The sequence below is a fragment of the Athene cunicularia genome (genome assembly GCF_003259725.1).
Source record: "Athene cunicularia isolate RWA chromosome 14 unlocalized genomic scaffold, athCun1 chr14_part1, whole genome shotgun sequence".
Taxonomy (NCBI): domain Eukaryota; kingdom Metazoa; phylum Chordata; class Aves; order Strigiformes; family Strigidae; genus Athene; species Athene cunicularia.
Window position 1 is genome coordinate 14,229,898 of NW_020799118.1, and position 23,683 is coordinate 14,253,580.

A 23,683-nucleotide genomic window follows, 5' to 3' on the forward strand; every position below is an offset into this window, starting at 1 on the left:
TCCCACCTGCCTGCATGGCCATCACTATTTCTTGCAGGTTTTGTAAATCAGCATGTGCCCAGGCTCCTCCTGAGCGGTTGCTTTGCTGCTCTTGCCAGACGGGACCCATGTCAAGATGGAGAGCTTGGACAGAGGAGGCAGCCAAAAGGGTTTGCCTGCGAGGTCTCTGCTGCCTTTCTGTTCTGCCCTGACACTTGTAATTGCTGCCCCGGGAGAGCATGGCAGTGCCGTGCCATGTGGCGGCATCTGCTCCTTGTCGCACCGTGCCGGCGGCCAGGTGGCACCAACCAACACCCCGCCGTGATGCTCCCCCATACACAAAACAAACAGAAACCTTATCAGGCTTCCTGCCTGCCATCATGGGGAGGATGAGCTGCCTGTGGCTGCACATAACAGCCGTGGATGGTTATTCAGAAAGCCCCTGACTGAGGCTTTGAGGATGACTGAGTTTAGGTGTTGGGGTGGGCTTTCTTCATGTGGTTTTTCCTTCCTGTGCTTTGTTGTTGCATCTTTTTAAACGTGTTTAACCTGTGCAGTTGGATCAGATCTCAGAGGTGTAACCCCTGTGCATATGATGTTAAATTAATTTTGTGAGGAGGGAGCTCCCTGAGCTGTGCTGGTCTGGGTAGGAGTATGGGTGATGGAGAAACACCATGAGGCTCAGGGCCAGCCTCATGTGTCTCACGCGAGTGACTCGGTGCCGACCTGGCTGATGGCCATTGCTGGAGTTCTACCAGCTACCAGCTACCACCAAAGGAGCATCCAGCTCTGTTTTGTGACTCCGGTAGCTGCTTCAGGGTGGGGGGTTCAGACCTTGTGCTGGCTAACATGTAAGGGACTGACAGGTGAATGGTGACTTCAATGTAGAAATCCCCAAATGTCAGTGGTGGTGAAAGGGGATTCCTGATTCTACCTCACACAGCAATATCTCCCTGACAGATATAGTAATTCTGAGTATCTGAAGGGAAAAAAACACTCCTGGCTTGAGCTGTAAAATCAAAAGCTGGAAAGAACCATTTAACAGTTCCTCATTCATCTCTTCCCCCTCCGTCTGATGCAGTTTGTCAGATGAAGATGTGATCATTCTTGTGGTTTCCTTTTGAGACATTTTTTGCACAGCAAACCAAACTCGATATTCACGACGGATGCCTGCAGAATCGTGAGTTCCTTTCTCTGTGACTGCCAGCACCAGCTAGACTTTCAAGTGGCTACGCAGCTTTGCTGGGGCTCTGTTCATTTAACATAGGTTTAGGTTTGACTTTTAAAAAGCAGTTCTGGAAAATATTTTCAGTAATTCCTGTGAATTTCAGTAAGAGCAACAGTAAAAGCAGGGTGCCCAGACCCACCAGTGCAGCTTGCTTGAAAGGCCAGTTTTGCTTCCTTCCACCCACCCAGGCATTCCCTCTGCTTCCATGGAACTCAGCAGGAGATCAGGTCCCTATTTTGCTACAGCATAGAGGAATACTGAAGTATATTCCTTCAAATGGTTGTTTCTTGCTCCTATGACCCCCCTGTTTCTTACCTGCATGACCTGCACAGCTGGGCAACCTTGCCTGCAACTGGCACGTCAGCAGCTGCCTGACCTAATCTGCTGCCATTATCTCTTGTTCCTTAAAGTTGAATGAATCTGTAGTTCATCACTTGGGTCACTGGAGTGAGCTTTCCCTGTGCAGTATTTTATCTCATTAGGCCTGATACTTTGTTTGGGTTTTCCTTGCAATAATCTTATGCTTTTAAGAACAAAACCTCTATTAAGAGACTGAACTAGGGCAGCCAAATCTGATTATTGGCAGAGTCATGACAGCAAAGTGGCAGTCCCTGTGGCCTTTGATACTGAGGTAGGGAACTTTTATGACCAGAGGTTACTTCGGCTCAGATCCAGCAAAGCCTTTATGTGCTTGGCTTTGCACTGATATGGGTCTTAGTCCATAATATAGCAGCTCATTGTCTTTCAGCAAGGCAAATACGCTGTGCTGAGTTGTGACTTTGGTAAGGGGTGTGTCAGGGGGTGGTTTGATGTCCCAGAAATAGGTAGTGGTTCTAGAAGGGAAGGAGCATGTGCCCTTTCCGTCTTGGTCCAGATTTGTTTTGTTTCTCCAGAGGGATGGAAAGGACAATATTTGTACTCATAGGAAAAGGTATGTTTATTTTTATTGCATAAAACAAGCTCAAGCAGAAGAGCCAGGCAGCCAACAAAGAAGAATATGGCTCCAGGGTTGTTACTACCCTGGACCCTCAGGACAGAGCATTTCTGTGGGGTTTCACACCCAGGGTGAAGCTGCAGGAGTGCTGGTCTGTGGTGCTGTGGGGTGTATGTTTGGGTTTGCAGGGCTACAACACACAGCTCTTGTAAAGGCTTGGAGTTGGAGCCTGGAAAGCTCCCTTGCTGGAGCAGACATGCTCCAGGCATCCTGCAGAAACAGATGGAGGTGGCTACTTGGCGTGCCAAGCACCGAGCCCACCCTGGGAGACATCAGTGAGAAATATGAGGTGGGAGCCCTGGTGCTGCAAGAGCTGAAGAGCTTCCATGGCCTTCAGGGGTTTCATTGACTCTTGAGCACTTGGGGCTTTCAGAGAAGAGCTGCAAGGCTGCTCTGGCACTTAAGGAGCCTGCAGTGATGATAAGAATCATTATCATGATCTTAGCTGCTCTGGACTTTGTCTGGTCTTGGCTGCTTTTCAGTAGGGTCACCAGATTTCCGTCTTAATTCTCTCTTTCTGTGGGCTGTAGATTAAAGGCAGAACTTTAACATTTTTTATAATGGAATTATGCATAAGTTTTTCTACATCTGAGCTTAAAACACTGCTAAATGTCATCCCTGGTTCAAAACACTGCTGGCTTGCCATGTGCTCAGATTGCATTACTAGATTAGGAACTTTGAATGGGCACTGTGTTTCAGCCAGCATCTCTTGCCACACTAGAAAAAGTAATTCAGTAAAAAACGGTCATGTGGTCATCAATATGCATCCTTCCCAAGCTGATTAGCCTGGTAGACATGTCCATAAACCTATTATGGCCAACATCATACCGCCTCTTTCTGTGCCAGAGACTGCGTCAGGTCTTTCCTTTGTGGTCGTATCCACAGTCCTTGTGGGAGATCTGGCAGTGCTTAAAGTAGTTCTTTAGTCTTCACACCCTCCAATAAATTATGCAGATCTGTACTGGAAACTTCCCCATGACTGACAACTGTAAAGATAAACTGGAGAGGGACCCAGGACCCAATTCCCCCAGAATTTGAGCTTGGTGGGTGTTGAAGGAGGCTGGCCCTCTGCCAAGGGTCTAACTCATCCTTGAGCGGAGTATCTGCACAAGGTGTGACTCAAGACAAGGGCTTAACGGGGGCTTTTGAAAACGCTCAGTGCTAGGCAGGATTTGGCCTGTGCTGATTTGACCTTAGTTGTTTTCCCTTCTCATTTGGTGGTCCATCCTTCGCTTGCTGGGTGGTGGCTTGAGGATGGGAGGGTGCCAAGCAGGGTGGCACCAGCCTCACTGATGCTCGTGTTAGAGGGGCAAAGACTCACCCAGACATTGGTACCAGCTCCCTGTATGTGCCGTTTGTGCCCAACACCATTGATTGTGAGCTACAGCAGAGCAAATCAACAGTGGCTTATTTTTCTTCATGCATTAAATTTCCTTGATGTTGACATTAATGGTTGCTTGCCTGTGTAATCAAAACAAGGTTTTGCAGTCTCCTACAACCCCACACCTTCTGGTAATGTTTTTTATAGGTCCCAAATCCAAGTACAGCGTATCAGCAGTGGAAACATCTCACCTTAAAATGGCTGACAGTTCACACAGTGAAGCTTTCAGCTTGTGCTGTCTTGCGTTATTTGCTTTTTGTTTCCTTGTGATGGCTGTGCTCAGACCATGAGGTCTCCTGAAGCACATTTTAGGTGCCTGGGCTCCAGAAGGCTGAAAGCAACGTGGACAAAAAATGTGCATGTCCTGGGGTCCAGCCATCTCAAGCCCCAGGAGGGGGTGCAGATCTGCGAAGTATAATTACAGAACTGAGCCAGGCAGCCTGGCCAGCCACCTTCTTCCAGATGGTAAAAATCTGGTGCAGAGAAGGCAGCCACAAGTCTCCCAGCTTTATGCACACTTAAAATAGTGTCTTCATGGCGGGGCACACAGACAGCCCCAGTCCCCTGGGTTCCTGCGAGGGACTCATGGCAGCTGCAGGTCCAGCAGCCCTGGCATGAGCGCCTGAGCAAGAAACCTGCCCTCTCAGGCTCCCTCTTCGCATTTTTTTGGGAAAGAATGAGATTTTACTCAGTCTCCTGCTGTAGGGCTGCCCGCGTGTCCATGCTGCCGGCAGCCTGCCCACTGTGTGCCATCACCTTCTAGCCCCTCCAGCACAGCCCCTCCAGGGCATCTGCCAGCGCGGGGCACCGGCCACTCAGTCACGGTCCCCTGCACTTAACAGCCATTGCCAAAGAGGGCAAGGCAAGAGGTCTTGCTGAAAATAGGGCGAGTGGGGAAAATGGGAGGTGGGCAGCAAGCAAGGAAGGTGGGTGAGATGTGCAGCTGCGTCCGGTACTTTGGATACGAAAGCCAACTGTGGAGCTGCAGGCTCCTGCCCAGATGCAGCCTCCAGCCTTGGGTAAGCAGCATCCTGAGGGTGCTCTCTCAGGTTTTTAGGGTGATACTCAAAACCCCTCTGTTTTCGGCTTTGCACCAGCCATTTTCCAGAGTCCGTTGTGGCCTGTGTACTCAGACCCTGTCACCGATCACTGCTGAGACCTGTCCCTTTGTCCAGTGTTAGAGAAATGCTCGTTGGCCTGGCGAGGTGGCCCCTCTCGCTCAGAAGCAAGCTGTAAACTGCGGGAAACTGGGCAGTTGGCTTTCATTAAGAAGTGAGCTCCCTGGCTTCTCTCTGGTGTGGTGCAACACGAGCTCCTTTTGCACTTGCATGAGCAGCTGAGCTGCGTCCTTGTGGGTCCAAGCACTTGGTGCATCTCCCTGATGGGCGTTGTTCTCCCTCCCAGTGTGTGACTGAGGCACAGTAGCTCCTTTGTGTGGCTGAAGTGCAAGTCTTCATGGAAAGGAGAAGACAGCTCTCCTTCCCATCCCTCCCTGCAGCTGAATGTGGAGAGGAGCAGGAATGCTTTGTGCTGCTGGGGCTGCCGGGGGCTCCCAGCCACTCTCTGACACCAGGCTGGGCAACCCGCACGCCAGGCTGCTGGCCAGGAGACCCCGAGCTGCAAGCAGATTTCTGTGAAAGCTTTGGCAGGCGGGATGTGATTTCATACTGGGGTGGCTGGAGATAATCCAGTTTTCTTACTAGGTCTTGCACTGGTTCACCCAGCGAGAGCAAAATGTGTTGCATGTTGTGTTGGGTTGTTTAGCGGGAAAACGAAGCATCCTGTGAATGCTCAGGCTCCTTCACAATGCCCGTGAGATGTGGAAGAGCCCCATTAGAAGGGTGGCTGGGATATGGATGCGTGCTAGAGGCCTTGGCACTGGGCCCCGGCTGCTGTCACTGCCATGCCCGGTCACAGGGACTGCGGTGTTGGGGACCGACCTGACGGGCAGGAGGAGGTGGGAGTCGGAGGAGCACCTCTAGAGAGCAGGATTCACGCAGCCTTGCTCAGACCTGTAAAATCCCACTCACAGTGGAAAATCTGACCTTGTATTTTGGCTTTCAAGTCTCTGATGTAAGTTGTAAGTTTGAGCAAATGCGGTTTGTAGAGGTGATTGGAAAATGGCGCTTGTTTTGCATGAACTTTTAAAAAATAGTAGGGGTTTTATTTTCCCCCATCTACCCACATTTTCTCAAGTTTGGTTTTTCATCTATCCTTAGAAAGACAACGCCAAATCTATTCTCATTAAAATGTTTTACCAGCACCATTTTTTTTTTTTTTTTTAACATGGAAAGACTTGTTTTGACTGAAAAGCGTGTTTTGACAGGAGTATTTCAGCCAGCGCTGATGTTTGGAGTGAATCTATCAAATGTGTGTGCTTGCACTTCATTACTATTTTGGCCTCCCGAGAAAAAGCCGCGTGTCCCATGTTGGCTGCATCGAGGGGGTCTCAGGCAGCAAGAAGAATGCTGTGTTTCACAAAACGCTCTGGAGTTTGAAGTTAAGTGGTGAAACATCTTTTTTTTTTTTTTTTTCCATCTGTGGCCATCCAGAAGCACTCCCTGGTCATCCCAGGTGTGCAAACCTGTGTGCAGGCAGCCAGACACCCTGCCCTGTAACCTCCTTAATCGTATTTATGGGAGCCCTCCCTCACCCCCTGAAAATGGCACCTGAAAACACAGAAAAGTAGCCCAGGTTGTTAATCCTGGGAGGATTAAGTAAAACACGTATCAGAGAAGCGGAGTATGAGTTCAATGGCCTGCCGGAGAAATAATCCCATGGAATCAGAAGTTCTCAATTATTCATGTTTTCCAGAATCACATTATTTCTTGCAGGGCCTGTTTTATAAATGCTGCTGTTATTTCTGATGGTAAATAACAATTTTGCATTATTTATGAACAGACTTTTACAACTGCTGATATTACAGCTGCTGCCAAAGCACTGGGAAAATTATTATTACTGTTTGTTGTTGTTTCTTTCTTACAATGCAGCCCTCTTGTTCTTTGCATGATGATGATGTGCCGGTCGCGGTGTGACAGCTGAGCGCTCCGTTAGCACGGCGCCAAGTGAGGAAGAGGTTGCAGAGTCAAGCGGGTCACTCAGGTTGCTGTTAAGCTTGTGGCTGGTGCTCAGAGCTGAGCTGAGCTGGGGGTGGATGACGGACAGGACCCGCATTTCTAGGAGGGTGTCCTTCAAGAACGGGCTAGTTCCTGAGACTGAGGAGCGTTTCCTGGGCAGAAACCCACTCCTGATGCCTGTCATATAGATAGGGATGTGTCCTCGCCTCTGCTGGGATGGAGATGATGGTCCTCTTGACTAAGCCATGGGGGGGAAGGAGCCAGCGTGGAGCTGTGTTTTGATGGCCTGAATTTTAAGTGCTAGAAGCCATAAGAGTCTGCTGTCGCTAGGAGAGCTCCTGGCTAAGAGGGTTTAAAGATGAGCCCTGCCCGTAGTTGTCCTGCTGGCGGGCTTCTGGAGGTGGGAGCGAGCGTGGTGCAACCTACTCGTCCATCCTGTGCTTGCAGATATCAGCATGAGAAGCTGGTGGCAAAGTCCCAGGCGGGGGGTGCTGGGGTTGCTACTTGCAGGAGCTCCTACACACCTGAGGGAGGATGTACTCCAGAGACTCTGCTTCTGCTCATCATTTGCTTCAGATGACACCCTACAGAGAAAAAAAAATCCCTCACTGATGCCTTCACATTTTAGTAGCTCAGTGCTTCACAGATCCATTTCTTTGTTCTCCAATTTGGAGGAGACTTAGTGGAGACAATCTGAGACGTGTTTGTTAATGGAACACTTGCATTGGTAAGTAGGTTCAGGCAGAATCTCTGGCCCAGTTTCACCCCAGCACTGAAAGGAGTTTGAAGGATAGAAATCCGAATGAAATCCTTTGGAGCAGAAAGGAGTGAGGCATTTGGCCAGTGCTTGGGAGAAAATGTCTTATCACAATACTATGTTAAAGAGTGGTTAGAGCTTTCTGAATGGTTTCTCATAGCAACTTCTGCTCCGTTTCACCCAGCTCTGCTAATGCTGTGTCTTGGGGAGCACAGGGCTGTAGGAGGTGGCCCACGGCTGGGGATCAGCGTGAGACACAGGTCACTTTGCAAAGCCACCAGCTGTGGTTTATCATGTGGCTCTTCGGCTGCCACCTCTGTCTGTTGCCTATCTTGGTCTCGGGCACTTCGCCTTGTGCTGTTACTGCAGAAGATGTAGCGGGGTGTCCAGAACAGGACCTGCACCATACCCCGAGACTCCAGCTGCTCCCGGGCAGCCGCCACGCTGGGGTGTGCTGGAGAAGCCTCTTATCTTTGCCTGCATACACAGCCTCCAGCTGTGTCCTGCGAGCTGGCGGGGCGGGGGGCGTGCAGGGATGTGGGGAGCCCATGCTGGCAGCAAGGGACGAGATCAGAGGTTCACAGCTTGATGGAGGGGTGTCTGCACACCTCGCTTCCCTCCCTGCTTGCAGCCTTGAAATCCAAACAGCGGCTTGTGCAGCACTTTCTAGGCTCTAATGGAGCAGGTTCCAGAGCCAATTGTAATGCAGCTGGTCCCGTGGTTTCCACTTGCTGCTTTTGGTGTCAGAGGGATAAGGGAATTACTTTAGCATGCAGCATTGTGAATGGTATTAATTTAGGCAGCTGCTACGTGCTGCCATCCAGCTCCTTCCCCGCCTTCAGGGACAGGAAACCTCCTCAGGTCCCAGCAATGGGACCTGGGCAGCCATCAGCAGCCCCCCTGCCCTTTTATCCCTCTAAGGGCCAGGTCACTGGATAATGGATGCAGATGCTGCATCCTTCAACCCCTGCTAAGCCAGGTGAAAAATTGCCCTGCGCCCAGGTGAGCTGCTCCCTACCTCCCCACACTGCCGTGTCCCGTCCCCCTCCACCAGGCATCCAGTCCTTCCCTGGGTCAGCCTGCTCAGCAACTCAATTATCCTCTCTAACTTCATTTCTCCCCGCTCTGCAGTGACACAAGGGGGTTTATCGAGCACAGCCTGACAGCGGAGAGCAGCACGAGCAGAAAGACTGTGCAGAGACCTGGCTCATCTATTTATTCTTTCCCTCCCTAGCCTGACTGGAGAATAACATCTCTTAAAATACTCTGCAAACCAAGCCACTGAAAGGCAGACAGGCTGTGAGGAGGATCTAGGTACCATCCACGAGCCCATTGCTTGGGGCCACCAACCAGGCGAGAGCCGGGATCTGTCTCACAAATGCCATGTTGCCATGGAGTCAAAGACAGGATTGAATCCAATTATGTTGCTGTTGGAAAACAGTTAAATGTAAACAGCAGCAAGTTATGTTTTCTCCTTCCTCCTGCAGATCTTCTCCATTGTGGTGTTTGGCTCCATCGTGAACGAGTGCTACGTGAACAAGGGCAGTGATGACCCTGAGTTGCTCTGTATCTTCAATGAGAATGAGAGTGCCTGCAGCTACGGCATTGCCATTGGCATCATTGCCTTCTTTGGCTGTATCTTCTTCTTTGTCGTGGACCTCTACTTCCAGCAGATCAGCAGTGTGAAGGACCGCAAACGGGCCGTCCTGCTGGACCTCGGCTTTTCAGGTACGTCTCTGGCTTTGCTGTGCTTGCAAAGGACAATGCTGGCTCTGTGGGCAGGTCCCAGCAGCTCCATGCTTGAGTCTTCCCCTCTCCTCCTGTGGTGTGGCACAACTTGCGTGCCTCGGGTGGGGAGAATGGGGGTGGCAGGTGGGTTGTGCCATCCAGCCATCAGCTCCAAGGCAGCAGTGAGGAAGCCGGTGTGTGGTGACTTGGGGACAGGAGGGTGTCCCTCTCGTCTGTGTCACTTCTGCAACCAGAGACGTTCGCTGAGCTGGGTTCGGTGAAGCCACCCAGAAAATTGAGGCTTGAGGGTCACATCTCACAGACCAGATGGGGCGTTTTACCCTCCCACATCTCCTGTTTTTGGCTCAAGCAAATGCTGTTTCATCCGACACATGTGGGTCTGTTTTCACTTTGTGCATGTGTGTTTTGGAACAAAGCAGAAACACGCTTCCACACACCACTGTATTCCCCTGTTGCCCCTGGAGCTGTGCTGTGAGGTGGGTCTGGGGCTCCCAAGGGCTGGCACGGATCTTCTGCACCATTTTGAGCCCCTTGACCTGGGCTGATCCGTGCGAACACGAGTGGGCAGGATGCCTTGACTGGGAGAGGCCATCCCCTGCTTGGCTGCTGTGAGAGCTGCCTGGCTGAGCCCACAGCTGATGTTCTCCGTCTCCAGGCTCTTGGGTAAGCAAAGTCTGAAGGTGATTTATCCAGCACAAACATCACTGATGGCTCTTTGGTTCCAAATGAAAACATCTGTCATCGTCTCCCTGCACTCGCTTGTTTTTAAGGATGTTTTCTCTCCTTGCTGGAAAGCTTATTCCCATGGTGCTAGAGTACCAGCATCCAGCCCTCATTAGATGATATTTACAGCCCCTTCTGTGGGGCTCGGTGCCTGAACCCTTAGATTCAGGCAGAAGAGGAACATCACATCCATCTTCTGGCTGATGCTGCGTGTCGTGGTGCGAGGCTGCGATCCTCCCCGCTTCCACCTCGTAACAGCCATCCTCTCCCCTGCCAGGCCTGTGGGAAGTGGCACCACTCTCAATCTCTGCCTCATTTCTGTTTTGCTCTCGTCATGCATCACAGGCGTGTTCACGGCCTTCAGCAGCGAGCTGGGGAAGTCAGGTTGTGCCCTGCAGAGCCTCTGCTGTGCAGAGGTTGCGCTCAGCCCTGGGGACAGGCTGCAGCGCTGCACCAGAGGTCTGCGCTGGTACATCCACCCAACACAGCTGTGCTGCCAGCGGTGACGTTTTATTACCCTGGGATCACCCTGGCTCCAGGAGTGTGCTCGTTGTGCCTTCAGGCTGTGTCGGGGCAGACATCCTGCTCCCTCAGGCCATTTCTTCTTGGTAGAAAACAGGCAAGCTGCTTTCTTGCTGGTAAAACAAATCACTTATATGCAGATCATGTGGGTGCGAGTCTGTGACTGACACTGTCACCTCTTGAGGTCTGCAAAGAGAGATCCCAGCTCCCCTCCAGCCTGGCATTGCTTCTGTTCACTGCCTGGTTCATCTCCCCTCCAGGAACTCCTGAACTTTCTTGCTGCTCTCTTACAGTCCCCGCTTTCCCACTTCATGAACCACATCCCACAGGGCACCCAAGCAAATGCTGTGCTGCAATCCAGCTTGGTGCTGATAAAAACATCCAGGGGCTCTTGTAACAAAGTCCACAGTCACAGATGAACACGTCTCCACCCAGTGCTGTTTTTCCCATTCCAAGCCTGGGTTTGGTGTGGCACTGCTGATGTTCAGTTGCCCTGTTGGCTCCCAGCGGAGGGTGCATGTCCCTGGGCTCTGGCCGAAGGAATTGGTGAGGGTATCTTATCCCATTCCTATTGCTGTGCCTTCACTTTTCTAAAATTACGACTGCCCCAAACCTTTCTTGCAGCCCAACTGCCACAGCCCATACACCCACTCACATGGCAATGCCTGGCAGTCAGTTGCTCCCCAAAGAAGTGTCGATACGAGCAGATCCTGCAGCAGAGATGAAGTGCAGGGTCTTGTGAAGCCTCCGCAGCTGCAGAGATCGCAGCCCGCCGTACCCCTCTGTGCTGCTCCCGGCAGCCTTGGGCACCCAGTCTGCCCAGAGGCAGAGTTGACCCGTGTAATCTGCCTTGTTTAACTATATCCACGTTAATAATCCCTGGAGACTTCCCCTGTGGGACCCTCTCACTCTCTCCCCTTCCTATTCCCACCCCACCAAGGATGGGATGCTTGATTTCCTCCTGCTTCCTTGCAACTGTTTCATCCTTTCCCTCCATATGTGATCTCTGCATTATTGCTTGATATAAAAGCTGATAATGCATCTGGGAAAGAACAGGCTGAGGAACATGCTGGGGTACGAGGGAGCATTGCAAACCAGGCAGTTGGGAGGGGTGGGAAAATCGGATTGTTTCTGGCCCTTTGCCCAGGTCACCCAGGAGCCTGGTGCCGGCTGGCAGCGAAGCAGATGTCAACTGGCAGTTGCTGTCTATGGAGGCTGTGGGGGGAGTTAATGAAAGCATTAACCCCCACTTTCTTTTGCTTGAAGGAAAGAGGACTTGTGCATCGGATCAGTGGCAGCTCAGAGCCACCGAGCTGGCTGGGAGGTAGTGCTGGGGCACAGGCAGGGGCGCAGGCAGGGGTGCAGGCAGGGCCACCACGCTGTGTAAACGGCATTTGCGGTTTTCTCTTCCATCTGCTCTTACAGCTGCTCTTGTAGACACGCACTTGCTTGGGACCAGGCTGTAATTATGGCTGTAACACATCTTTCCTGGTGTTTGCCCTCTGTTGTCTGCAGATCCTAAAACGATAATTATCTACAGGCTCTTGTGGTGCTCTTCAGCATCCTCCTTTTCCCCAAGGTGTTGGAGGGTGCAGAGCTGCTACTGTGCCTGTTTTCAGCCAGAGCTGAGGCTGGCACATGCTGGCACAATTGGGCAGCTCAGCCCAATTCTTGGGGTTTTAAAATTCGTGAGTAACAAGACACCTCCAAAACACCCAGTTACACCTGATGTTGCGAATACACATGGGACCGGGACTGTGTGGGTGCTGGGTGAGGGCAGAGCCGTGTTCTCCGTGAGGTACCCGGGGCGAGGGGAGTCACCTGCAATCCTGCACCTCTGATTCATGTTGTCGGGTGTGAAGTCTCATCTCGAAGGAGTGCTAGCAGAAGGTGAACATGACCACAAATGAAAATAAGCGTTGGTGCAGAAACAAAAATAGTTCCCAGAGAGCTCCCTGGGAGGTCTGATCTCATGCACAGGCGTGTGTCAGTCCTCCAAGCTTGGAACAACACCGGGCTGGTGTTTCTGGAGATTCTCCCCATGGCTGACCCCTCTCCCTTGTTGGCAGCAGTACCTGCCTTCCCGCTTCCCCAGGGCACTGAAGGGAATCCTTTTTCTTCTCAGAGATCCAGGCAGGGCTGGATATGGAGGGGAAAAGCTTGTCTTTGTGTCACAAAACCTCCAGGAAGTCTGTGCAGGTGGCAGCAGAAGTGACCCCAGTTAGACATTTCTGGAGAAGCAGTGAGTAGTTTTAGCACTGGGAAGGTCAATGTCTGGGCGTTGCAGAGGAAGGTGGTAGCTGCAATACCCAGTGCAGCCGGTGGAGGTTTGGAGATGTGCATGATGTCATTTTAACTCTTGAAAACCCTCTGAAGGCACCAGCTACAGATGGGGCCTCAGTGGGCAGCCCCCGTATTGCAGCTGGGACTGGTGCTCTGTGGGTGTCCTGCCCAGGACAAACTGCACTAGATCGAGTGTTAAACAAAGAAACGATCCTCCCAAACCAGGTCACCCTCTATAAACCTATAAAACACAGCCTGGTCCTGTTGGAGAGCCCCCGTGTCCCATGGTGTCAGCACTGCATGGCCCCAGAGCTTGTCCCTGAGCATCCCTCTGCTCCCCCCAGCGCAGCTCTGAATTAACCTGTTGCTCTTACATTTCATCTCTGTGTTTTTTGGCTTCCGAACACTGCTGTCTCCAAAAAAGCACATTTTTGAGCAAGAAACTCCTAACTGAGGCTTGTTCCTCAAGCACGGGAGGGCAGTGCTCCCCAAATACCCGGGAGCAGTGCTGCAGCATCTGGAGATGTGGTTGAGCATCTCCTGCACTGGGGACTATTACCCACCACATACTGGTCATTTGATGCCGTCTCTTGGGCACTCTTACTCCTGCATCCACATTTTGGGGGGTAGATCTGCTTCCCCTAACTGGGGCCAGCTGCTGGTGACACCCCGTTATAACAGAGCTGGGGAACTAGAAAGTATCTCTGTCCCTGAAGATGACCTTTGAGGAATAAGCCTCAAAGGTCTTGTTTAACACTGGTGACAAGGGGTCATTCTAAGGGGAAATGAAAATGTATTTGGGACAGTTTTGGTGATAGGCATTAGCTGTATTCAGCAAAAAGGAGGTATTGTATTAGTCTGTAATTTGGAAAAGGAAAGCCTGAATGATTCTGGCTGGAGGTTGTGTTCCTGTGAGGGCAGTTCAAGGGCTCAAGCATGGCCAGGCTGATGAAAACATCGTTGGCCAAGAAGCCCCAGGCCTAGTCATGCAAGTGAAGATGAGGAGTGTGTCTTCTTAAACTGCGTTTAGGAGCAAATTCTGAATTAAAGGTGAGGTGTGCGATGAGCCCTGCAAATCTCACACTGGATGTGGATGCACACATGCATTTTATATCATCCTTAGCAACAACTGGTGAGACAAAGGGAAATAAAGGGAGCTTCTTTCCTCTCCCTGCAGTCAGACTGTGCTTTGCAGCCAGCTGCCCGTGGGACTGGCAGTGTGGCTGCTCATACCGATGTCTAACGATCCTTGGGAAGGTGCTGGGTAGCGCCTGCCAGTGCCCGGCGTCCACACCTGCATTGACACCCAGAATCTTTGTGCTGGGGATGCTCAGAAAAGCTGGAGACCCTTAAAACAGCATCATGGAAGGCTCCAGGTTGTGCAGCTCCTCTTCCCAGCGCTAGAAAACATGACTGCTCCTTATACTGTATGCTTGGGGCTTGCTTCTTGACTATTTTCTGGTTCCTTGGCATCAGGCAGTGCTGTTGGCTGGTGATTGAATTAGGGGAGCTGCAGCCCTATCTTGCTCAACCAGATTTGGTTCCAGGAAGGAATAATCACCAGAGTGTTTTTGCTCAATCCTGCAGAGCCCAGAGAGTCTGAAAACAGGAGGGCAGCAGGGATGAGCGGAGCGCTCTCATGTGAAGCTCCGTGGGCAGCCACGGCCCTGCCCCGGGCACGGCGCACGATGAGCTGCACTCATGGGATGCACTGATGTCCCAGGGTCACTTGTGTTCAGAGCAGGTGTTAATATCAGCATGTCCATATTCCTGGGTGGTTGTTCCTTGCCTTTTTTTAAGCTCTTGAGCTGTGTCCTTGGACCAAGGCAGAGCCCGTCGCAGAACAACTGTAAAGATTTCTCCTGCGTCAGCCAAGCAGCCTGGTGCTGCTCCCAGGGGCACAGGCTTCATCCTGGGTGAGGTTTGCAGTATCCAGTCTGAAGTCTTTAAGAGCTGGTGGTGTCCAGGCAGCAGAGGGGACGGTGGCTCGACACACTGGAGTGCTGGAACTGAGCAGATAGCGCCTGCAAGCGTGCTGAAATCCCAGACTGTGAGGGTGTGCTGTCCCTGTAGGGTTTTGAGATCAGGCTGAGGTGCAAGTGAGCTGAACTTCAGGCAGGCAACACACAGAGTGACCCCTCAAGGTTCCTTCTATCCCTGTTTTTTTGGCAATTGCGAATCAGCCTCTTTAAAACAGCTCTGCTTGGGCCACGACACAGGCCGAGGCACCCAAGATCATAGTTGCTATTTCAAAATCTTGACGACCGCATGTTTGTGCATCAACAAAGGGGTTTGTTGAGGAGGTGGTGGGCAGCTAAAGCACTGACCAGCTCTGTTCTCTTTCAGGTTTCTTGTCCTTCCTGTGGTTTGTAGCCTTCTGCTTCCTAGCAAACCAGTGGCAACGGACGAAGATGAGCAAAGGTGTTTCGCAAGGAGCAGACGCTGCCCGGGCAGCAATCACCTTTTCTTTCTTCTCCATCATTGTCTGGGTGAGTTCAGCTTCAGAGCTAAGGTGGGGAGAGGAGAAATGAAACCTGCTGTGAGCTCAATGCTGAGCTGGGAGGAGGAATCGGGATCATGGTTTGGAGAAGTGAATCCTGGTAGGCAATAAGGGGCTGTACTGGGGAAACCTGCAGTCCCTCCAAATAGAGGTGAAACTTGTTGTTTCTTACTCAGGAAGCATCAGCTCATTCCCCTCTCACTGGGGAATTCCAGACTTCCCCTTCTGCAGCTGGAAAGTTGCATTGGCATTGAAAATGTGTTGCCAGCCATGAGCTGCCCTCATTTCAGGGCCTCGTCAGAGCCCCGGGAGAGGCTTGGTTGGAAGCAAATGAGTCCCCAGCAGCAGATCACTGCAATGAGCTGGTCTCACGGCATGGCAGAGAGATTCTAGGAGCTCTCGGGCTCATCAGCTCACCCTCGGGGGAAGCCAGGCTGGTTCCTCTGCTGCCCACCCTGGAGGCAGGGTCTTGCAGAAACCCTTTTTTGCTCCCACTTTTAGGCTCTGTGTATCCCCGGGGCCCCACAGTGGCAGAGGTATGTCTGCCAGGGCTGTGTGAAACCCATGGGGCCCCTTGTCCGCAGCTGCTGGACCCCACATGTACCTGGGGGTGTCTGTGCTGCTCGGGCGGCTCCTGCTCTGGAGGCTGCATGTGGAGGAGCAGGGATGGCCCCTGGGTCACCACCACCACCCCTCTAAGAGCTTTTTATGGTCAGAGAGCACCTGAGATGTGCACTAATGCCATATTGCCTTAAAAGAACTGGGGCAAAAGCCATTCTGAGGCGCCCCAGCAGCAGGCCTGGCTCCAGTTACTCACCAGTTTAACTGCTCCCTGCTCTATTATTATCCAAATAAATCTCTTTTAATCCCAGCTCCCCCGCAGCTCCTCTCCACCGCCTGTTTTCCGGCTGCCCATTCAGTGCAGCCATTGGGGAAGGGCAGTGGGTGGGATGCTCCCCCCCAGTCCCAGCAGCAGCAGGGACCCAGTGCCCTGCCGCTGGCACAGAGGATGCCTGGGATGTGCGGACACACCAGTAGCCCCTCCACTGGTCCCATTAACAACCCAGCTGCTCCATGGGATCGATATGTGGTACACAACCAACACCAGCCCCACCAGCACGAGCCTCAGCGGGTTCTCCATGTCTGTGGGTGGTTTTCCCCACCACCACCCCAAGCCTGTCATTTATAAACTAATTGAATTGTTAATGAAACTTCCTGAAATAAGAGTGAGCGTGGTGCGCTCGCAGCTCTGCCACCCGCATTTCCCACAGTTTGCGACCTCAATACTGGCAACCTGGAAGAGGGTGAAGGAGTCTCAGCAGAACTGACCTATTTTGCCGGCTCAGGGCTTGGCAGCTTTCCCTCCCCGCAGCAGATGGGTTTATTGGTGCCAGTGGTGCCAAATCCACGCAGCCAGGGACTCCGAGCCCAGGGTGTGATCCCCACCCCAGGCAGAGCTTTGGGAGTCAACCTGTCACATAGAAATGGCTTCTCTAGCATTAGGGCTTGTGATTTGGGGTTGGTTTAGCTCTTGGCTAGAAGGGAGTGGGGCCAGCAGCTGCCCGGGGCGGGCTGCAGAGTGCTCAGTGCTTTGAAGTGAGCTGGGGGGACGGGGGGTCCTGAGGAGATGTGGCATCCTGAGATGCAGGGTCCTGGGGGGTTCTGGGGTTCTGGGGTGATGTGGGGTCCTGGGGGGATGTGGAGTCCTGAGGGATGGGGGATCATGGGGGATGTGGAGTTTTGGGGATATGTGGTGTCCTGGGAAGATGTGGGGTCCTGCGGGGATGCAGGGTGCGGGGGGTCCTGGGGTTTTGGGGGGATGTGGGGTCACGGGAGACGTGGAGTCCTGGGGAGATGTGGGGTCCTGGCCGGGGCGTTGCCATCCCCCCCCAATCTTCCTCCGCCCCGCGGCAGGTCGTGCTGGCAGTGAAGGCGCTGCAGAGATACCGCCTGGGGACAGACATGTCGCTCTTTGCCACCGACCAGTTCGCTGCCGACCCCAGCGCGGCGTATCCCGGCTACCCCACCGGCAGCGGCATCGAGAGCACAGAGACCTACCAGAGCCCCCCCTTCACCGAGACCTTAGACACCAACCCGAAAGGTTACCAAGTGCCAGCGTACTGAGGGGCGTGGGCCACGTACCGAGAGACCGAGTCCTGCGGTGCAGTACACTTAACCGGTTGATTGCAAATGTATTCAGTCCCATTTCCTTAATGTGGCAAGTCAGTGCTGGGTTCCTTACTATTAGCTAGTTGTGCAGTGAATTCTGTACAGTGGTATTGGTTCTTGTCTTACCTGTCCAAGGGTTTTATAAAAGCAGTGTTCCCTCTAAGTCAGAAGGAAGGAAGGTTGCTACCACATCACCTACACGTGGCGAAAGATGATAAAATGCCCTCTCTGAGGCTTGACACCGGGCAGTAGGTGTTGGGCTCTGCTGAGCACCTGGGAAAGCCCAGAACAACTTTTCCTGTTAGAAAACACAGTAGCTGAGGAGTTGCTGTTTATCACGTTCTTCCAGAGCTAACACAGAATCAGGTCTCGTGGTGGCGAGGGTGGGTGGGCAGTGCTGGGGCCATCGGACCCGTGCTGCTCCCGCTGCAGAGCTTTCCTGTACATGTTCCATGGAAAGTGCCAAATTCACAAAGAAATAAGTGGTGTCTGTGTTACATTTATTTGTATATATTTACTGTACAAAAAAAAGAAAAACAAAAATCCAGACAAGTGTTTCCAACGTAGCTTAGGATGCAAGCGGCATGGGGTCATAGGGGTTGGGGTTATGTTGAATATCCAAATTGCTTCATCGCTTCAGCAGGGTTCTGGTTGAGGATGTCAAAAGTTACTGTTTGAAACTGGAAACCAGTTCAGCAATAGTTGGCTGCTAATTAGGAATAGCCTTTCATCAGCAGAAAATGCTGCGCGTTGCAGTTCCACTTCTTCACCAAGGGGCTGGGAAAGTTTGCAAATTTACAAATGATTTGTGGTTGGCAACGCTGACGACTTACTCATGCTCAAACCCAGAGCTGCCAAAACAAAAGGGGTGGGTGTCTCCAACTCAAAGTCCAAGCCAATTAGGAGTGGCATTGAACTTGTATTTTTATACTGGGAGCAGCCGCCATCTGTCATCAGCTGCAGCAGAACCTCAGGTGTGAACGTACTTTTTACCCCGCGGTCTCTAGAACTGAGAATTCAGATGGTGAATTGGAAAGACTTTACAGGCCATTGAAGCCCCTCACGTGGGGACTCATGGCCCTGGGTTTGGAAATAGCAGGAGAAGAGAGTGAATGAAAAGCGCCCAGGAAAGGGGCTCACTTTTGATTTTCAGCTGCAGAATTCCTGCCTTGTCAAAAACAACTAAATGTGCAAAATCCAGTAGATCCTTGTCAGCAACCTGCCTGCTTTCCCCGCCTGTCTGCCTGCGCAGTGGCTGTGAGCCGAGCTATTTGTCACTAAGGACTAAGCAGAGGAGCTAAAACTTGAATTTCCGTCCACCTCGGTGGAGCTCCGTCCTTAGAAGCCCCCGGTTTTCCCGGCTCCCGGCGAGCTGGGCTTTCACCTTGCCAGCTTACGCTGGCAAACGCTGCATGCTGCCTTCTGACCTCGTGACAAGCAATAGTTACCGGACTGCCCCGGCTCTCCTTGTAGCAAAAACATCCAGCAGTTTTCTGTCATCGTTAACACAGCTCATTTCTGCTGCTGAATTGCAGATAAATGCATTAATTAATAAGCAGCAAATCTCATCAGGAGCAGTCATTATCAGTGACAAAGTGCATTACTTGACTCCCCTTCTATTCAGGCCGGGTTAAATGTGTGTTTGCAGCAAAGGTGCTGGCACTGAGCTCCTCCTGCTCGAGCTGTGCCGGGAATTTTCAGGCAGCATTTCCCAATTTGGCCACTTCTCCCGCCCTGCTGCAGCCTCCCCACACGACGTGGCCGCATGCGGTGCCACTGTGGGCTGTCCCCTCAGGTGTGTCTCCCTCGGGGCACCTGCACACCCGCTTTGAGGTTCAAACACTTGCGGGGAACGGAGTGCTCAGCCCCAACGCCCGTGGTGAGGGAGGCAGGAGCAGGGCCAGGAGGATGCTGCGCTGCTCTATCAGAGGTGTCACTTGCTTGGCTAATGCAAGGAGCAAGGAAGAGGTGGCCCAGGGGCATCTGCTGGTGGCTCGTGCCAGCAGGGCTTGCTGAGCAGCGAGTCATCCTTGCATTAAGCAGGCCAGGGACACCCAAACCCCAGTATGGTATAAGCCTAACTTAATTAGGGGACCCTTGCGATTTTTCTAGAGTCTTGCTGGGTTAAAAATAAAAAAAAAAAGCAAAGGATTTTAATACAGGATACGGTAGAACTGTAGCAATATTTTCCTTAGAGGGAACACTGAAATTTTAGCAGCACAAACAGTACTTGTGTTAATATTTTAGCAAAATTATAATCAATTTAAATGTTTAAATTGATTGTATGTGAGATAATGTTTGTTCAGTACATTGTATTTTTTCTAACTATATAACTGTTCCAGAGTTTCCTTGTAACCGTAAAGAACTAAAGCTCTGTCTGACTGCGGGACGTGTCCTGACCCCTGGTGTAACCATGCTGAATATTACAACATCTGAATGTACGCACCAAGGCCTGCATTGCCTTTCTTTCCTCCCCGCCCTCCCACCCGCCAGTGGTGGGATGCAGAGGGGATGCACACCCCACTCACACCCCACTCACTCACTCCCCACTCACGCTCTCACCCCCGGACTGACCTTCAGACCAGCAACGGTGAAACAGGGACGACTTCAGCACGACTCCAGTCCCCGGCCGAGGCACCGTTGTTCTTCTTGAGGTCAGCAGCTTCTTCCAGCTCCCCAAAAGTCAGTCTTAACCATTAACTTGCAGTTGGCACGGTGAGCATGCGAGGACCTGGCTGCCTTTTGCTGGGCAGGAGAGGAGGAGGAGGAAGGGGCTTGGGTGCCCAAGAGGCTTCCTGGCAGCAGGAAGGCAGAACAGCTGCTCCTTGATTAAACCAGAGCCAGGAATAACGTGTCCAGCCACAACAGGCACCTCAAGGAGGCTTAACCCTGCTCCTGCTGCCACCGACAAGGTCAGTCCCCATAGGCAAGAGTGAGGACGTCCCCGTGGGGCAGCACGGGGGTCGGGTCGCAGCTGGCACTGCAGGCAGGGACAGGCAGCACATACAAGCAGGCAGCCCCCAACTGGTGGATTTTTCTCCGGGCACTAGTGGTGGGTTTATGCACGTAGTCGCCTTGCCGAGGCTGCATCAGCCAGGGAGGACAGGACAAGCCGTAATTAACGTGGTACCATGACACCTCACTCCTTAGAAAGAGTGCCCACCTTGACAAAAAACATTTTCTGGTTTGTCGGCGAGGCCGTTGCCAAAGGCCCACGTAGCTCCCCAGCCCCACAGCAGCACCCACCGAGGCCCTGCTGAATGAAAAACGTGCTCAGAGGCAGGGCGAGATGCCGGCCCCATGCCTGCCCCGTGCCCAGACTCCTCTTTGCAAGCCCCCGCAGCGTCCCCGCTAGCCGCTCGGTGTCCGCAGTGCCGTGACTGTTGTATCACATCGGCGTGTCCGTGACTCGTCAGGCAGACTAGTGTGTGCAGGTGTGGGCTGTAACCACGTGTAACCTTACGGGCTTATGGTTAGAGAATTAGCTCCGTCGGTGTAATAACTAGTTTATTATTTGGGGTTCAAGTATGCGTAACATCAGCCTTCATACTTCTTTCTCCCACTTTTTTCCTCCTGGTCCGTTCGGTACAGTAGCACTCGCAGCTTTTCCTTGTGCCCAAACGTCCCAAACAGGTGCCAGGGTCATGCTGTGGCCCCCCCCAATTCCTCCCAAGCTGTTTGTAGAGCTCCTGTTCTCCCCCCAGAGCTCAGAAGCCCAGCGGCGAGCTCGAGGGCAGGATTGTGCTGCTCCCAGGTAGCACGCCACAAGCTTCTGCGTAGTGTTAGCACGGAAATTGGGCACAAAGAATAGAATTCACACAATCCTGTACCTTTCCTGGAGGCGTTTTCTGCCAAATCACCTTGCTCCAGGAGGTTCAGTTGTGACAACACAGACACGTCTCAGCACTGAAGTTAACCGCATTATGAGTTCTGTGTATTTATTTTAAGCATATTAAAAGATTTCAAAGAATTGGCATCTTTTTCCCAACATTTTAAGCTATTAGCGAGGTGGAAGTTTTGCTTAACTGAGACTTAGTAAACAGTCTCCCTCTGTTAACACGCTTCTGTAGCCCCCACAGCTTGAGCACCATCCCCCCCCCCACGCCAAGCAAAATCACATCTACATGCAGTTGGGATGTCACTGGCTGTTCTGCCTGACATGTAGGACATTTCCCCTTAGTTCATGCTACAACAGCCGGTGACAACCGTAGCTTTTTCTTTTCAATTTCTGTCGACCTGCAGCTCCTTCCAGGGGCAATTCCTACCCCTCTCTTCTCTCCCACCTCCCCCAAATAAGGGCACAGAGCTGGCTCTGCCTTTGCTCTGCCCGCCACAGCCAGGTCACTTCAAATGAATCCAACTGTGGTCACTGGCTGCTCATGAGTAAGTCCCACCCTCCCTTTCATGTAATTAGTATTTCCCTTGATAAAAGCTACTGTATATATAAATTTGCAGACTTCCCTTCAGCCTTTGTTTTCCCAAAATGCGTCAGGGGACCAGAGGGGGCTGGTTCCACCCTGGCCAGGAGCCCCTCTCCCACCCACCCCCAAGGCTCAGAAACAGCCTTTGCTGTATTGACTTGAAACCCCTGTTCAGCTGCCTGGATTTTGTTGCAATACGCATTTAAACCTCAGATTCTTTAAGAGTTTTAATATCAAACTGATACCAAATGTGGTTTGCAAAGGGAAGTTTTTTTTGCAGATACCTCTGTATAAGCAGACCGCTTCAAAGAGTTGCAGTTGTCACTAACCTTATGTGCATTGTGGTAAAAGTGGGCTGTGTACGGAAATATGTTAAAAATGTTTACAACTTTTGTATATATTATATATATATAAAAAAATCTTTTGAGAGAACAATCTGTGATTATGTATTTTCAGTGTCTGTGTACCAACTGCAACTTATTTTCAATAAAGAGTTAAAAAATGAATAGAAGCGGCCTGAAAAAAAATTTGGTAATACTTTATTGAATCAGATGAGCACAAGGAACAAGGAAACTGCAGCATCAGGCCAAAAGAGATCTATCGCCTCGAGGAAACTTAGAGCAGCACCTGCCTGCTGGGAACTACATATCTGCTAACAGAAATTAACTGAAAAATCGAGGGAAGACGTAAGATCCTCCTGCAGAGAACGTGCGTTTTGCTACCCCTGGGCATTACAGACCCAAATCAAATCTCAGCCTGCTGCACTCCAAGCGGGACCAGGGGAGCCTCAGTACCTGTCAGGGATTGGTGTGGGGAAATAATCCTTCCCCTCATCCCTGGTTCAGAGGGGGGCAGCCTGGCCCTGGGGCCAAATACAACACGGTCAGGTATTCAGGAGTCTAAATGACTTTGAAAAGAAACCAAAAGCACTTTGCAGCCTGAGAGCAAGCAAAAATAAAAAGTGTAAGGCAAGGAAAAGGTTCTGTAGCCAAGGGCTAGCTTGTCAGTAATACCCCAAGCTCAATTTCCATAGAAATGATACTTATATAAAAGCAGTGTTTTCTCACTAAAACTCACATAAATTAAATGTCAGCTTTATTCCCACGTTAAAAATAACAAAACCTGGTCTGCCAGGATGGGAGAGAACCAGACGCTGAACTCCAGCCAGGGGAGGACTCTTGTCCCTCCATCCCATCACCGCTGCTGCCGGGGAGTCACTGCAAACAATTAGGGTTCCCCTCACCCCCCCGAGGGGGGATTGAGTGCTGCGGGGCAACACCAGCAAAGCCCCTTCGGAGGGGAAGCGGCTGTGAACGCTCCGCAGAGTCTGAACAGACTCTCCTGGGTAGGGCAGACCACTGGAGAAACGCACGTAAAGGCACTGCAGAGAAACACACTCAGGGATCAGCAGCATTTAATGTCCCAGTACGCTGTCAGCTGGAGCTACCACCGTTAATACACCCAAGAAGTTAGAAACATGGCAGTCATTAAATAAAATTACTGTGAAGTGTGCTTTACGGAAAGTAAAGCCTTACTGTTGTTATTCTACATGCAGTGCTACAAAATGTTTCTTTATAAGGAACACGTTACATAAAAGGTCAGAGGCAACTTCAAATCTCACGTTCAAATAATCGCACAGATCAGTCCAATTCTTCAAGTAGTAGAATTAATTCCGCTTTCAGACAGGAATTTTGCTGTAGGAGCAGCCCAATGTTGACAGACACACAGCTGTAACGGTCTTACTCACCAGTGAGTAGCATCTTTTCTGCACCTTTGTAGCCCTGACTACTGTGATCTTTGTGGTCACAGAAATACCACCAAAAAAAAAAAAAAAATTTAAAAAAATCAGAGTATTATAAGGGAAGTCACTTTTGCTTCGTTCATTTCAGCAATTCATAAT

At 51.4% G+C, this 23,683-nt stretch overlaps 1 protein-coding gene across 1 annotated transcript; it reads left to right on the forward strand.

Annotated features, from left to right (window-relative positions):
• The first annotated feature begins 640 nt into the window (after positions 1–640).
• SYNGR3 (synaptogyrin 3) lies at positions 641–23,620 on the forward strand. Its single transcript, XM_026859201.1, has 4 exons — positions 641–830; positions 8,875–9,144; positions 15,040–15,182; positions 17,108–23,620. The coding sequence occupies exons 1-4, from the start codon at positions 641–643 to the stop codon at positions 17,315–17,317; spliced, it is 813 nt and encodes a 270-aa protein (XP_026715002.1). The 3' UTR covers positions 17,318–23,620.
• Positions 23,621–23,683: the final 63 nt, after the last annotated feature.

Bases quoted from the DNA above. Each gene is read 5' to 3' on its own strand.
- SYNGR3 (XM_026859201.1), top strand. From the start codon at position 641: ATGGAGAAACACCATGAGGCTCAGGGCCAGCCTCATGTGTCTCACGCG. The intron at 831-8,874 runs GTAAGGGACTGA...TGTAAACAGCAG, and splicing joins GACCTTGTGCTGGCTAACAT to CAAGTTATGTTTTCTCCTTC. The intron at 9,145-15,039 runs GTACGTCTCTGG...GTTCTCTTTCAG, and splicing joins GCTGGACCTCGGCTTTTCAG to GTTTCTTGTCCTTCCTGTGG.